The sequence below is a fragment of the Schistocerca gregaria genome, chromosome 1, assembly GCF_023897955.1.
Source record: "Schistocerca gregaria isolate iqSchGreg1 chromosome 1, iqSchGreg1.2, whole genome shotgun sequence".
Taxonomy (NCBI): Eukaryota; Metazoa; Arthropoda; class Insecta; order Orthoptera; family Acrididae; genus Schistocerca; species Schistocerca gregaria.
The window spans coordinates 986637907-986651570 of NC_064920.1; the positions used below are offsets into that span (position 1 = coordinate 986637907).

At 40.9% G+C, this 13664-nt stretch overlaps 1 protein-coding gene across 4 annotated transcripts in view; it reads left to right on the top strand.

Annotated features, from left to right (window-relative positions):
- The window catches only part of LOC126277867 (parathyroid hormone/parathyroid hormone-related peptide receptor-like), a 506877-nt gene that overhangs the window by 461994 nt on the left and 31219 nt on the right, over nt 1-13664 (top strand). Inside the window, exon 12 of one of the 4 annotated variants that reach the window (XM_049977406.1) lies at nt 186-880. The exons of the other annotated variants lie outside the window; for them this stretch is intronic. Coding sequence (XP_049833363.1) covers nt 186-238 — 53 coding nt within the window. The 3' untranslated portion in view covers nt 239-880. Of the gene's footprint in view, nt 1-185; nt 881-13664 lie in introns of those variants that run through there. 4 annotated transcript variants of the gene reach the window in all.

Here is a 13664-nt window from a genome sequence, read left to right on the forward strand (position 1 = left end):
CAAAATACCCACACAAAAAGAGGAACTATTAAAAGCATAAAATTATAAATCTTATTATTATCACTTATTGTCTAGGAGTGTTACGAAGTTATTTAAATCTCTCTTTTCTCAAAGAGAAGAATTAAATAGATAAATTTTCAAACAAATTATATGAAATTCTAATATTATTTTACATGTTTTTGCAGGAAAAGCATTCCTATCAGTCTCAGGTGCAGGCACTGCAGACAAGAAAAAATAATTTTAAAGCTACTAAATCATAAATTTAAAAAGTTACTGTAAAAATGACTTCCTGACTGAATTAGAAATTTGTTACCCCTTAATTTATTCAATTTAATCTAGCATTTTGCAACAATAAAAGCATGTGAATGTCTGTACTCATAATGAAAGGTGATATATGGACTGAAAGAGGTGTTTAACTTGTGAAAAATTGTGTACATGAAACTTCCTGATAGATTGAAACTGTGTGCCGGATCAAGACTGGGAACGTGGGAAGTGCTCTACCAGGAGAGCTTCTGTGAAGTTTGGAAGGTAGGAGACGAGTTACTGGCAGACATAAAGCTGTAATGACAGGTCATGAGTTGTGCTTGGGTAGCTTAGTTGGTAGAGCACTTGCCCGTGAAAGGCAAACTTCCTGAGTTCAAGTCTTGGTCCAGCTCACAGTTTTAATCTACCAGGAAGTTTCATATCAGCTCACACTCTGGTGCAGAGTGAAAATTTAATTCTGGAATTGTGTACTTGCTTAACTGAATGCTTAAAGTTGCATAATCTAAAATAGATCTCTTACGGTAATACTCCATTAGAATTTATCTCCATCTACATAAACAATGTATCATCATCATCTCTCTTAAATCATGTAATACATTAAAATTAATGACAAAGATGTTGTTATTTTCTATTTGACACTGACACAAAAAAAATTCCTTATTAGAAAACATTTTTCCAGTATCAAAATTCATTAGTAACATGCAGTGACACATCCCTCAAACAAAATAAATACAATTATTTTTCCATCATTTAAATGAAGAAGAAACAATTTCATTTACAGCAGTTAAAGTTTATTTCAAAGGCAAAGATGTTTTTGACAAAATTAGAGATATACTGAGTTGTTTTTTTATAGCAACCTCGAGTTGTTAGACATAAACATTACAGTTCAGTGTTTTACTGTTATCTAAGAGTTATCTGTGGATTCAGCTACCCTCACACCAGTGAAGAATGCATTAAGAAAAATTTTCTCTGCTGATAGTGGTCTTTGCAGTTTCAGCAATTACCATAAATTTAATACCTGTAGTGCCAGGTAACCGATCATAATGTGCAAAGACATTATTTACAATATAAACTTTTGTGCACATGTTGTTTCTGGTAATTAAGCCACTGTAAATCATTTACATCAGACATAACTCTGTCTTTGACTAGAAAGTAAGCTAGTTTTTTGTTTAGTTATTTGCAGATTCCATGGATTTTTTATGTTCAGCATTTTATTATTATTATTATTATTACTATTACTTACATGCATACTACAGAGTTTTGTGCAGTACATCTCTCTCTCTCTCTCTCTCTCTCTCTCTCTCTCTCTCTCACTCTCTCTCTCTCTCACACACACACACACACACACACACACACACACACACACACACACACACACACACACAACGATATTATCATTACACATTCCGAAATTGTCATGTAGAGTAGAGAGAGTTTGTATTTCAAGTCAGTTTTATTATCCTTTGAATCTTTTACATCGCTCAGTTTGTGATCAAAGATTTTTACTCTTTTGTGTTCCTCAGTAAGATTGACTGATGTACATTGCAAATCATTTCTCCTTTTGTATTGTATGTATGAATATCACTGTCATTCCATTCAGCTGCCCCTCTAAGTCCTTTACTGTCTTCGATAGAATTACAGTGTCATCAGCAAACCTCAGAGCTTTTGTTTCTTCTTCCTGAACTTCAGTTTCTACTCCAGATTTTTGTTTCGTTTCATTTATTGCTTTCTCAGTGTACAGATTGAATAACATCGGTGATAGGAAACAACCCTATCTCACTTCCTTCTCAACAACAGCTTCCTTTTCATGCCCCTTGGCTCTTGTATCTGATGTCTGGTTTCTGTACAAATTGTAAATAGTCTTTCAACACTGTATTTTACCTCTCCTACCTCCAGAATTTCAAAGAGAGTATTCCAGCCAACATTGTCAAAATGTCAGAAAATTCTATAAACACAGGTTTGCATTTCTTTAACCTATCTTTTAAGATAAATCATAGGGCCAGTATTGCCTCATGTGTTCCCTCATTTCTCTGGAATCCAAACTGATCCTCTCCAAGATTCATTTCTGCCAGTTTTTCCATTCTTCTGCAAAGAACTCATGTTAATATTTTGCAACCATGAAATATTAAACTGATAGTTCGGTAATATTCACACCTGTCAGCACCTGTTTCCTTTGGAATTGGAATTATTATATCCTTCTTGAAGTCTGAAGGTATTTTGCCTATCTCACACATCTTGCTCACTAGATGGAGACTATCAGTAGCTCAGATAGAACATTGTCTTCTCCTGGGGCTTCGTTTCGACTTAGGTCATTCACTGCTCTGTCACATTGTTCTCACAGAATTTTATTCCCCCATCTCATGTTCATCCATGTCCTGTTTCGTTTCTATACTATTGTCTTCAAATTCATCTCCCTTGTATAGACCCTCTGTACACTGTTTCCACATTTCAGCTTTCCCGTCTTTGCTTGGAACTGGGTCTCCATCTGAGCTCTTGATATTCATACAGCTATTTCTCTTTTCTCCAAAGGCTTCTTTAATTTTATTATAGGTGGTATCCACCTTTCCCTAGTGATCTATGCTTCTAAATCCTCACATTTGTTCTCTGGCCACTCCTTGTTAGTCATTTTGCACTTCCTATCAGTCTCATTTTTTAGACATTTGTAAACACTTTCACCTGCTTCATCTGCCGCATTTTATATTTTCTCCTTTTATTAATTAAATTCAATATCTCCTGTGCTATCTGAAGATGTCTACTAGGCCTTAACTATTTCATCATGAGATGCCTTCACTATTTGATCTCTCAAAGCTACACATATGTAATAATGATAGATATTGTTAAGACTGAAGCATCTGATTGCAGTTATTTAATTCTTAAAAATTTTCTATGTAATAATGATAGATATAGTTAAGACTGAAGTATCTGATTGCAGTTATTTAATTCTTAAAAAATTTCTTACATTAAATGGTGAAACAAACTCTGTATATTTTCCAAGAGAAAATATGTATGTAGTAAATTAACAGACTCTAAATACAGACAAGTTTAATTTGGATAATGGTAACTGATTGCAAATATACTGAGAACATTACACAGGTAAAAACGTTGTTGATCTTCAACTCACTCTCTCCACAACAATTAACATGTCTTTCCCCTGCAAAATATTAAATCCAAAAAGACAAGTACAGGTAATAAAGTTTATGATGAAAAACACTAAAGATTTAGAGAGTGGATAATAATTATAATTGGTGTAGAAGTTCAGGCTTTGATGTGACAAAAGAAAATATTCTTAAGTGAAAAGAAAAGATTCATCTTCTTAAAAAGATCAGCCCTACCAACAAAGCCCTTGGTCATAAGCAGGGCCTGTTTAAGGCCCAAGCGTTGCAAGAGGCCACTTGGCATGCCAAGCTGAGATGGGTGTGAGAGACACCTCTAGTGCAAAATTTTTACACTGGGTGTATCACATCTAGTAGTGAAAACATTCTATTTCTGTACTCACTTGAATAAGGTTTATTTTTAAAGACCTTAACAAGGGCCCAAAGAACAGCAATTAATGTATGATGTAAAGAAAAATGAGGGAAGCACCAAATGATTTCTCACTTATGTGAAACAATGAAGGGGGCAGAAGTTCCAAATGATGTTGGTGTGGAAAAGTGTTCTCAACCTGGTTCTAGTCATTACCTCATCAAATCTAAAATGGGTTACATCATACACACAGGTCTACAAGGGTCTAAATATGAATTTTGCAGAAAACATGGTTTTTAAGAAGTTTTTCTGAATAGATACTAAGGAAAATCAATTTGTCAATTTGCACATTAAGAAAATACATAATAAAAAAATTTGTGCACTGCACTCAAGTCAGAGTGTGTATGACTCAACGTTGCTTGTCTTTATGCTGCTGTATTTTTAAGCTTGACTCTATTTTTGTAGTTTTGGAGGTATAAGAAATAAAGCTCACACTGAAATTAACACTGTCTATGAAGCATTATTGTTTTGAGAATATGTTCACATGCTGCTGCACTGGAACAAATTCAGCGCTCCATTAGTTAAATGCCATCCAACAATAGGAACAAATTGGCGATACTTTTTTTTTTGTGTGTGTGTGTGTGTGTGTGTGTGTGTGTGTGTGTGTGTGTATGAAGTAAAAGTTCATGGTGTGTTGCCCCATATTGAGTAGAGCACTTAAAGTGTAATTTTGTCATGCTTATACCAAAATTGTCAAAAACAGGGCTTCTGTGGCAGTGGACTGGGGAAGACCAGTTTTGCAACTAAAATCTGAGTAATTCTTTTCCAAGTCTGTAAAAAACAAGAAAGAAAACACAAGTTATTTTCATCATTCATGTTATCTACCAGTCTTTTTGCCAGTCTTCTTCTCTCAGATTTTCAAATTGAAAGTGAAATTAGTTTATGGGCATGCATAAGTGATTCTACTGTAGTTAATATTTTCATATGATCACAATCATATTTTTAGTTATTGCCATCTTCTTAGTGTTCATTTGGTTTTGTTTTAGTCAAGTCATGATAAAAAGTCACATTTACTTCAACACAAAGAGTCTGCAGCACACGTTACAAGTTACTACAGGAAAGAACAAACGACAGATTAAACCTTTAATTTCCTCTATGACAAGTAGTTCAGTGGACAGCTTTAATATAGACTTGTTGGCTAATATGCCACAGAACATGGTAAACAACCCTACTTTTAAGGGCTTCCTGGGAAGTATCGGTAGCCACAGTATACGAGATGAATGGACATTGCGCAAGCATTGTTTGAAACAGGTGTGTGAAAAGATTATTGCTGATATAAAAATAGACATGGTGACCACTATACTTGGCTTTCACTTGATGAGATCACTGACAGTTTATCAGATTTATAGCTAATGTCATGGTTTGGCTATTACACTGAAGCACCAAAGAAACTGGTATAGGCATGTATATTCCAATACAAAGATGTGTAAACAGGCAGAATAAGTTGCCACAGTCAGTAGCACCTATATGAGACAACAAGTGTCTGATAGAGTTGTAGATCAGTTACTGCTTCTACAATGGCAGATTATCAAGATTTAAGCGAGTTTGAATGTGGTGTTAGAGTCAGTGCATGAGCAATGGGGCACAACATCTCTGAGGTAGTGATGAAGTTGTGATTTTCCTACACAACCATTTCACAAGTACCCTGAGTATCAGGAATCTGTAAAACATCAAGTCTCCGACACCAATACAGCTGGGAAAAGGTCCTTCAAAAATGGAACCAACGATGACTGAAGAGAATCGTTCAATGTGACAGGAGTACAACTATTCCACATATTCCTTCAGATTTCATTTCTGGGATATCAACAAGTGTCAGCACGTGAACCATTCAATGAAACATCATTGAAATGGGCTTTTGGAGCCAAAGGTTCACTCATGTACCCTTGATAACTGCATGACACAAAGCTTTATGCCTCACCTGGGTCCATCAACACCAACATTGGACTATTGATGAGCAGGAACATTTTGCCTGGTTGGACGAGTATCATTTCAAATTGTATGGAGTTGATGGATGTGTAGAAGTATGGAGACAACCTCATGAATCCATGGATCCTGCATGTCACCAGTGGACTGCTCAAGCTCGTGGAGGTTCTGTAATGGTGTGGGGCATATGCAGTTGGAGTGGTATGTGATCCCTGATACATCTAGATATGACACTGATAAGTGACACATATGTGAGCATCCTGTCTGATCATCTGCATCCATTCATGTCCATTGTGCATTCCAACAGATTTGGGCTATTGCAGCAGGACAATGTGACACCCCACATGTCCACAATAGCTACAGGAAGACTCTTCTGAGTTTAAACACTTCAGCTGGCCACCAAACTCCGCAGACATGAACATTATTGAGCATATCTGGGACATCATGCAGTGTGCTGTTCATAAGAGATCTCCACCCTCTCATACTCTTATGGATTTATGGACAGCCTTGCAGGATTCATCGTATCTATTCTCTCCAACATTACTTCAACATTAGTCGAGTTAGGCGGGAGGTGAGAAAATTTGGATTTCATGGTTGAGTGGCTGCTCATAAGCCACACATCACATCGGTAAATGCGAAACAAGGCTTTGCTTGGTATAAGGAGTGTAAACATTGGGTGATTGAACAGTGGAAAAGCATTGTGTGAAGTGACAAATCACAGTACAGAATGTGGCAATCCAATGGCAGGGTGTGGGTATGGCGAATGCCCACTGAACAACATCTCCCAGTGTGTGTAGTGCCAACAGTAAAATAGTGTTATGGTGTGGTTTTGTTTTTGACGGAAGGGGCTTGCACTCCTTGTTGTTTTGTATGGCACTATCACAGCACAGGTCTACATTCATGTTTTAAGCATCTTCTTGCTTCTCACTGTTGAATAGCAATTTGGGGATTGCGACCGCATCTTTGAACACAATCAAGCACCTGTTCATAATGCACAGCCAGTGGCAGGCTGGCTACATGACAATGCATCCCTGTGATGGACTGGCCTGCACAGAGTTCTGACCTGTTTCCTATAGAACACCTTTGCTATGTTTTGGAAAGTCGACTTCATGCCAGGCCTCACCGACTGACATTGATACCTCTCATCAGTGCAGCACTCTGTAAAGAATGGGCTGCCATTCCCCAAGAAACCTTCCAGCACCTGACTGAATCTGTGCCTGTGAGAGTGGAAGCTGTCATCAAGTCTAAGGATGGGCCAACACCATACTGAATTCCAACATTTCCAATGGAGGCCACCACAAGCTTGTAAGTCATTTTCATCCAGGTGTCCGGATAGTTTTGACCACAAAGTGTACGTTGCTTAAGTGTTTCTTCAACTGGTGGGTCTTGATTCCTGGATTAACGTCTTAGTGCTTTGTGCACATGTTGTCCAACCTTGGCCCTCTGAAAATCTAAGCACATGTTTGCACAACTACAGCAATCCTTCTTTATATTGGGCCAAACAAATTTGTCCATTATCTGTTTGATGCTGGTGTTTATTCCCAGATGAGCCAGCCTATGGATGATGTCAAATAATCCCCATCGCAATTTCTTGAGTACAAAAGTCGCAGTTTTCACTGTGATATGTTGCACCAAACTCGAAAATGTTTACCAGCAGATAGTATTTGCCGCAGACATATCCTGAATGTACTATCATAACAGAATTTGGTGAGTTGTTGGTCTGTCTTTTATGCTGCAAGTTAACTCCTTGTAGCCAATAGCCTCAGAGATTGATTCCAATCATGGCAGGGAATCTTCCATGACATTCTCAGATCCTTTTATATGCTGCAGGTCTGTCATGAACTGGGTGATGAATTCAAGTTGTCTAAATTGTTACAGTGAGCACCCATCTTTGTTACTGCTGAAGGCAAAAGTAATCATCTTGTGGTCTGTGAAAACTGTGAATGGCCTGGCTTCCACTTGTGGCCAAACATGTCTGACAGCTTCATAAACTGCCAGCAGTTCCCTATTGTAAGAGCTCCATTTAACTTGTGACAATGTAAGCTTATAGGAGAAGAAGGCCATGGGCTGCCAGTGGCCTGTGACATGCTGGTGTAGAGATGCGCCATTGCATTGCTGGCTACCATCTTTAACAACTGCCAGTTGCACATGAGGAACTGAGTGTGTCAACATGATTACCTGATATTTCTGCTCCAAAGGCAGATATTGTTTGTAGAAATTAACTGCTCCAAGGACCAGTTGATTAGGAGCCAACAAGCCACCTTCCTAAATGCTGACCTCCACCTCAAAGATGTCAGTACCTCCGTCCATATCAAACCTACTAACCACCAGGAATACCTCCACTTTGATAGCTGCTACCCATTCCATACCAAGAAGTCCCTTCCATACAGCCTAGCCAACTGTGGTCTTCACATCTGCAGTGATGAGTGATCCCTCTTGAAATATACCAAAGGTCTCACTGAAGTCTTCACAGATCGTAATTATCTTCCCAACCTTGTACAAAAGCAAGTATCCCATGCCTTTCCAGTCTCCCACCACCTCCCAAAGTCCCACCATCTGGCCAGAAAGGAGCATTGCCTTTGTAACTCAGTATGACCCAGGAATGGAGCAACTGAATTATATTCTCCACCAGGCTTTTGACTACCTTTTGTCAAGCCCTGTAATGATAAATGTCCTGACACTATCCTTCCCACCCTTTCCACAGTGAAGTTCTGCTGTCCACCAAACCTACACAATATATTCATCCATCCTTACACAACCCCTGCTCCCAACCCCATACCTCATGGCTCATATCCCTATAATAGACCTAGATGCAAGTCCTGTCCCAATACATTCTCCCACCACCACCACTTACTCCAGTCCATTAACGAACAGTACCTATCCCATCAAAGGCAGGGCTACCTATGAAACCAATCATGTCATCTACAACCGAAGCTGCAACCACAGTGCTGCAGTCTATGTGGGCATGACAACTAACAAGCTACCTGTCCGCATCATTGGCCACCAACAAACTGTGGCCAAGAAACAGGTTGACCACATGCTTCTTGAACATGCTGCCAAACATAACGTCCTTCATTCCAATGACTGCTTCACAGACTGTGCCATTTGGATCCTTCCCACCAACACCAGCTTTTCTGAATTGTGCAGATGGGAACTCTCCCTGTAATACATCCTATGTTCTTTAACCCTCCTGGCCTCAACCTTAGTTAGTCACTGTCCTCACCCATCCAGCCCCTTCCCTGTTGCCCTTTCCAGTACTACACAACCATAATTCCACATCACACTCAGTCTTTTTACTTCTCTCCCTTTCTGATACTTTTCATCCCCACCTCTTCTGTGCCCTCAGTCTAACCTGCAGCACTTCACTGTCTGCCACGCCCACCATGCTATACCTCCCCCTCCCTGCCCCAGCTTCCTCCTTACCACCACCAAGTCGCCACTCCAACCATGCACTGGTGCTGATGCTCACAGTGTGGTTTCAGTTGCCTGAGACTGCAGTTGTGCGTGTGTGTGTGTGTGTATGTGTGTGTGTGTGTGTGTGTGTGTGTTGTGTGGCTACATCTATTGTTGACGAAGGCCTTAATGGCCCAAAGATGTATTTTTTGTTGTGCCTATCTGTGACCCAACATCTCCAATATATGGTGAGTGGCTAGGAGTAACTGTTTAAAATCTGTATACTTCTGCATGGTGGGCAGGCTGAGTATTATATCTGCATTGATCATTGCTGTTTCATTGTCGAGTGCACTATCAGCAATTATAAATTTGGTCTCTTCATTTACAATGCCGTAGAACTAGAAATTTAAGGAGATGGGACCTAGATAAACTGAAAGACCCAGAGGTTGTGCAGAGTTTCAGGGAGAGCATAAGGGAGCAATTGACAGGAATGGGGGAAAGAAATACAGTAGAAGAAGAATGGGTAGCATTGAGGGATGAAGTACTGAAGGCAGCAGAGGATCAAGTAGGTAAAAAGACGAGGGCTAGGAGAAATCCTTGGGTAACAGAAGAAATATTGAATTTAATTGATGAAAGGAGAAAATATAAAAATGCAGTAAATGAAGCAGGCAAAAAGGAATACAGACGTCTCAAAAATGAGATCGCCAGAAAGTGCAAAATGGCTAAGCAGGGATGGCTAGAGGACAAATGTAAGGATGTAGAGGCTTATCTCACTAGGGGTAAGATACACTCCTGGAAATGGAAAAAAGAACACATTGACACCGGTGTGACAGACCCACCATACTTGGTCCGGACACTGCGAGAGGGCTGTACAAGCAATGATCACACGCACGGCACAGCGGACACACCAGGAACCGCGGTGTTGGCCGTCGAATGGCGCTAGCTGCGCAGCATTTGTGCAGTGCCGCCGTCAGTGTCAGCCAGTTTGCCGCGGCATACGGAGCTCCATCGCAGTCTTTAACACTGGTAGCATGCTGCGACAGCGTGGACGTGAACCGTATGTGCAGTTGACGGACTTTGAGCGAGGGCGTATAGTGGGCATGTGGGAGGCCGGGTGGACGTACCGCCGAATTGCTCAACACGTGAGGCGTGAGGTCTCCACAGTACATCGATGTTGTCGCCAGTGGTCGGCGGAAGGTGCATGTGCCCGTCGACCTGGGACCGGACCGCAGCGACGCACGGATGCACGCCAAGACCGTAGGATCCTACTCAGTGCCATAGGGGACCACACCGCCACTTCCCAGCAAATTAGGGATACTGTTGCTCCTGGGGTATCGGCGAGGACCATTCGCAACCGTCTCCATGAAGCTGGGCTATGGTTCCGCACACCGTTAGGCCGTCTTCCGCTCACGCCCCAACATCATGCAGCCTGCCTCCAGTGGTGTCGCGACAGGCGTGAATCGACGGACGAATGAAGACGTGTCGTCTTCAGCGATGAGAGTCGCTTCTACCTTGGTGCCAATGATGGTCGTATGCAAGTTGGAAGCCGTGCAGGTGAGCGCCACAATCAGGACTGCATACGACCGAGGCACACAGGGCCAACACCTAGCATCATGGTGTGGGGAGCGATCTCCTACACTGGCCGTACACCTCTGGTGATCGTCGAGGGGACACTGAATAGTGCACGGTACATCCAAACCGTCATCCAACCCATCGTTCTACCATTCCTAGACCAGCAAGGGAACTTGCTGTTCCAACAGGACATTGCACGTCCACATGTATCCCATGCCACCCAACGTGCTCTAGAAGGTGCAAGTCAACTACCCTGGCCAGCAAGATCTCCGGATCTGTCCCCCATTGAGCATGTTTGGGACTGGATGAAGCGTCATCTCACGCGGTCTGCACGTCCATCACGAACGCTGGTCCAACTGAGGCGCCAGGTGGAAATGGCATGGCAAGCCGTTCCACAGGACTACATACAGCATCTCTACCATCGTCTCCATGGGAGAATAGCAGCCTGCATTGCTGCGAAAGGTATATACACTGTACTAGTTCCGACATTGTGCATGCTCTGTTGCCTGTATCTATGTGCCTGTGGTTCTGTCAGTGTGATCATGTGATGTATCTGAGCCCAGGAATGTGTCAATAAAGTTTCCCCTTCCTGGGACAATGAATTCACGGTGTTCTTATTTCAATTTCCAGGAGTGTAGATACTGCCTACAGGAAAATTAAAAAGACCTTTGGAGATAAGAGAACCACTTGTATGAACATCAAGAGCTCAGATGGAAACCCAGTTCTAAGCAAATAAAGGGAAAGCAGAAAGGTGGAAGGAGTATATAGAGGGTCTATACAAGGGCGATGTACTTGAGGACAATATTATGGAAATGGAAGAGTATGTAGATGAGGATGAAATGGGAGATACGATACTGCGTGAGGAGTTTGACAGAGCACTGAAAGACCCGAGTCGAAACATTCCATTGGAACTACTGACAGCCTTGGGAGAGCCAGTCCTGACAAAACTCTACCATCTGGTGAGCAAGATGTATGAAATGGGCGAAATACCCTCAGACATCAGAAAGAATGTAATAATTCCAATCCCAAAGAAAGCAGGTGTTGACAGATATGAAAATTACCGAACAATCAGTTTAATAAGCCACAGCTGTAAAATACTAACACGAATTCTTTACAGATGAATGGAAAAAATAGTAGAAGCCGACTTCGGGGAAGATCAGTTTGGATTCCGTAGAAATACTGGAACACGTGAGGCAATACTGACCTTACGACTTATCTTAGAAGAAAGATTAAGGAAAGGCAAACCTACGTTTCTAGCATTTGTAGACTTAGAGAAAGCTTTTGACAATGTTGACTGGAATACTCTCTTTCAAATTCTGAAGGTAGCAGGGGTAAAATACAGGGAGCGAAAGGCTATTTACAATTTGTACAGAAACCAGATGGCAGTTATAAGGTTCGAGGGACATGAAAGGGAAGCAGTGGTTGGGAAGGGAGTAAGACAGGTTTGTAGCCTCTCCCCAATATTATTCAATATGTATATTGAGCAAGCGGTAAAGGAAACAAAAGAAAAATTCGGAGTAGGTATTAAAATCCATGGAGAAGAAATAAAAACTTTGAGGTTCGCTGATGACATTGTAATTCTGTCAGAGACAGCAAAGGACTTGGAAGAGCAGTTGAATGGAATGGACAGTGTCTTGAAAGGAGGATATAAGATGAACATCAACAAAAGCAAAACGAGGATAATGGAATGTAGTCGAATTAAGTCAGATGATGTTGAGGGAATTAAATTAGGAAATGAGACACTTAAAGTAGTAAAGGAGTTTTTCTATTTGGGGAGCAAAATAACTGATGGTGGTCAAAGTAGAGAGGATATAAAATGTAGACTGGCAATGGCAAGGAAAGCATTTCTGAAGAAGAGAAATTTGTTAACATCGAGTATAGATTTAAGTGTCAGGAAGTCATTTCTGAAAGTATTTGTATGGAGTGTAGCCATGTATGGAAGTGAAACATGGACGATAAATAGTTTGGACAAGAAGAGAATAGAAGCTTTCGAAATGTGGTGCTACAGAAGAATGCTGAAGATTAGATGGGTAGATCACATAACTAATGAGGAAGTATTGAATAGGATTGGGGAGAAGAGAAGTTTGTGGCACAACTTGACCAGAAGAAGGGATCGGTTGGTAGGACACGTTCTGAGGCATCAAGGGATCACCAATTTAGTATTGGAGGGCAGCGTGTAGGGTAAAAATTGTAGAGGGAGACCAAGAGATGACTACGCTATGCAGATTCAGAAGGATTTAGGTTGCAGTGGGTACTGGGAGATGAAGAGGCTTGCACAGGATAGAGTAGCATGGAGAGCTGCGTCAAACCAGTCTCAGGACTGAAGACCACAACAACAACAACAGAGCTGGAAAGTCATATTGAGCATCGCAAGCCATAATTTGGGCTTATCAGAATGAGATGCGGTGGATGTATCTTCTTTTCACTACTATTATCTGCTGAACGGCCACTCCTAGATGCTGTAGTAAAGTTCAGTGCAACATTTTCCTGGTTTTCAATGTTGCATTGTAAATCTTCATTGTGGTTCAATAAAGCATCGTGCCAATCTGTAGTACTCCATGTGTCATGTGGACATGCCGTCTTTGTGGTAGAAGATACTGAACAGTGCTGCATTTTCTCATCTACAATGGAATTCAATATATGGAGTCCTTACTTGTCAACTACAGTTTATGCCTGTCTGATAAAGAGATCAACAAAGCAGTCGAGCAATAACTTTTTATTTCTTTAAGCTCAAATGTGAATCAACAGAAAATATCTAAGTCAATGCATAGAATACTCATCAAAATAAAAGAATAAAGCAGATTGTCTGTGCGCTCATTGCATTCACAGGCAATCCTCAGGTGATTCCCACAAGATCACTGGAAATTCTGCTTTTGTAAATAATAATGTAAAAGGTAATTGGAAGCTACATTTTAACAGTTCTTGTTATAAACATGAGTGGAAGCATTAATATTGTGTGGAATAATGTAAAATATTGCAAAACGTATATT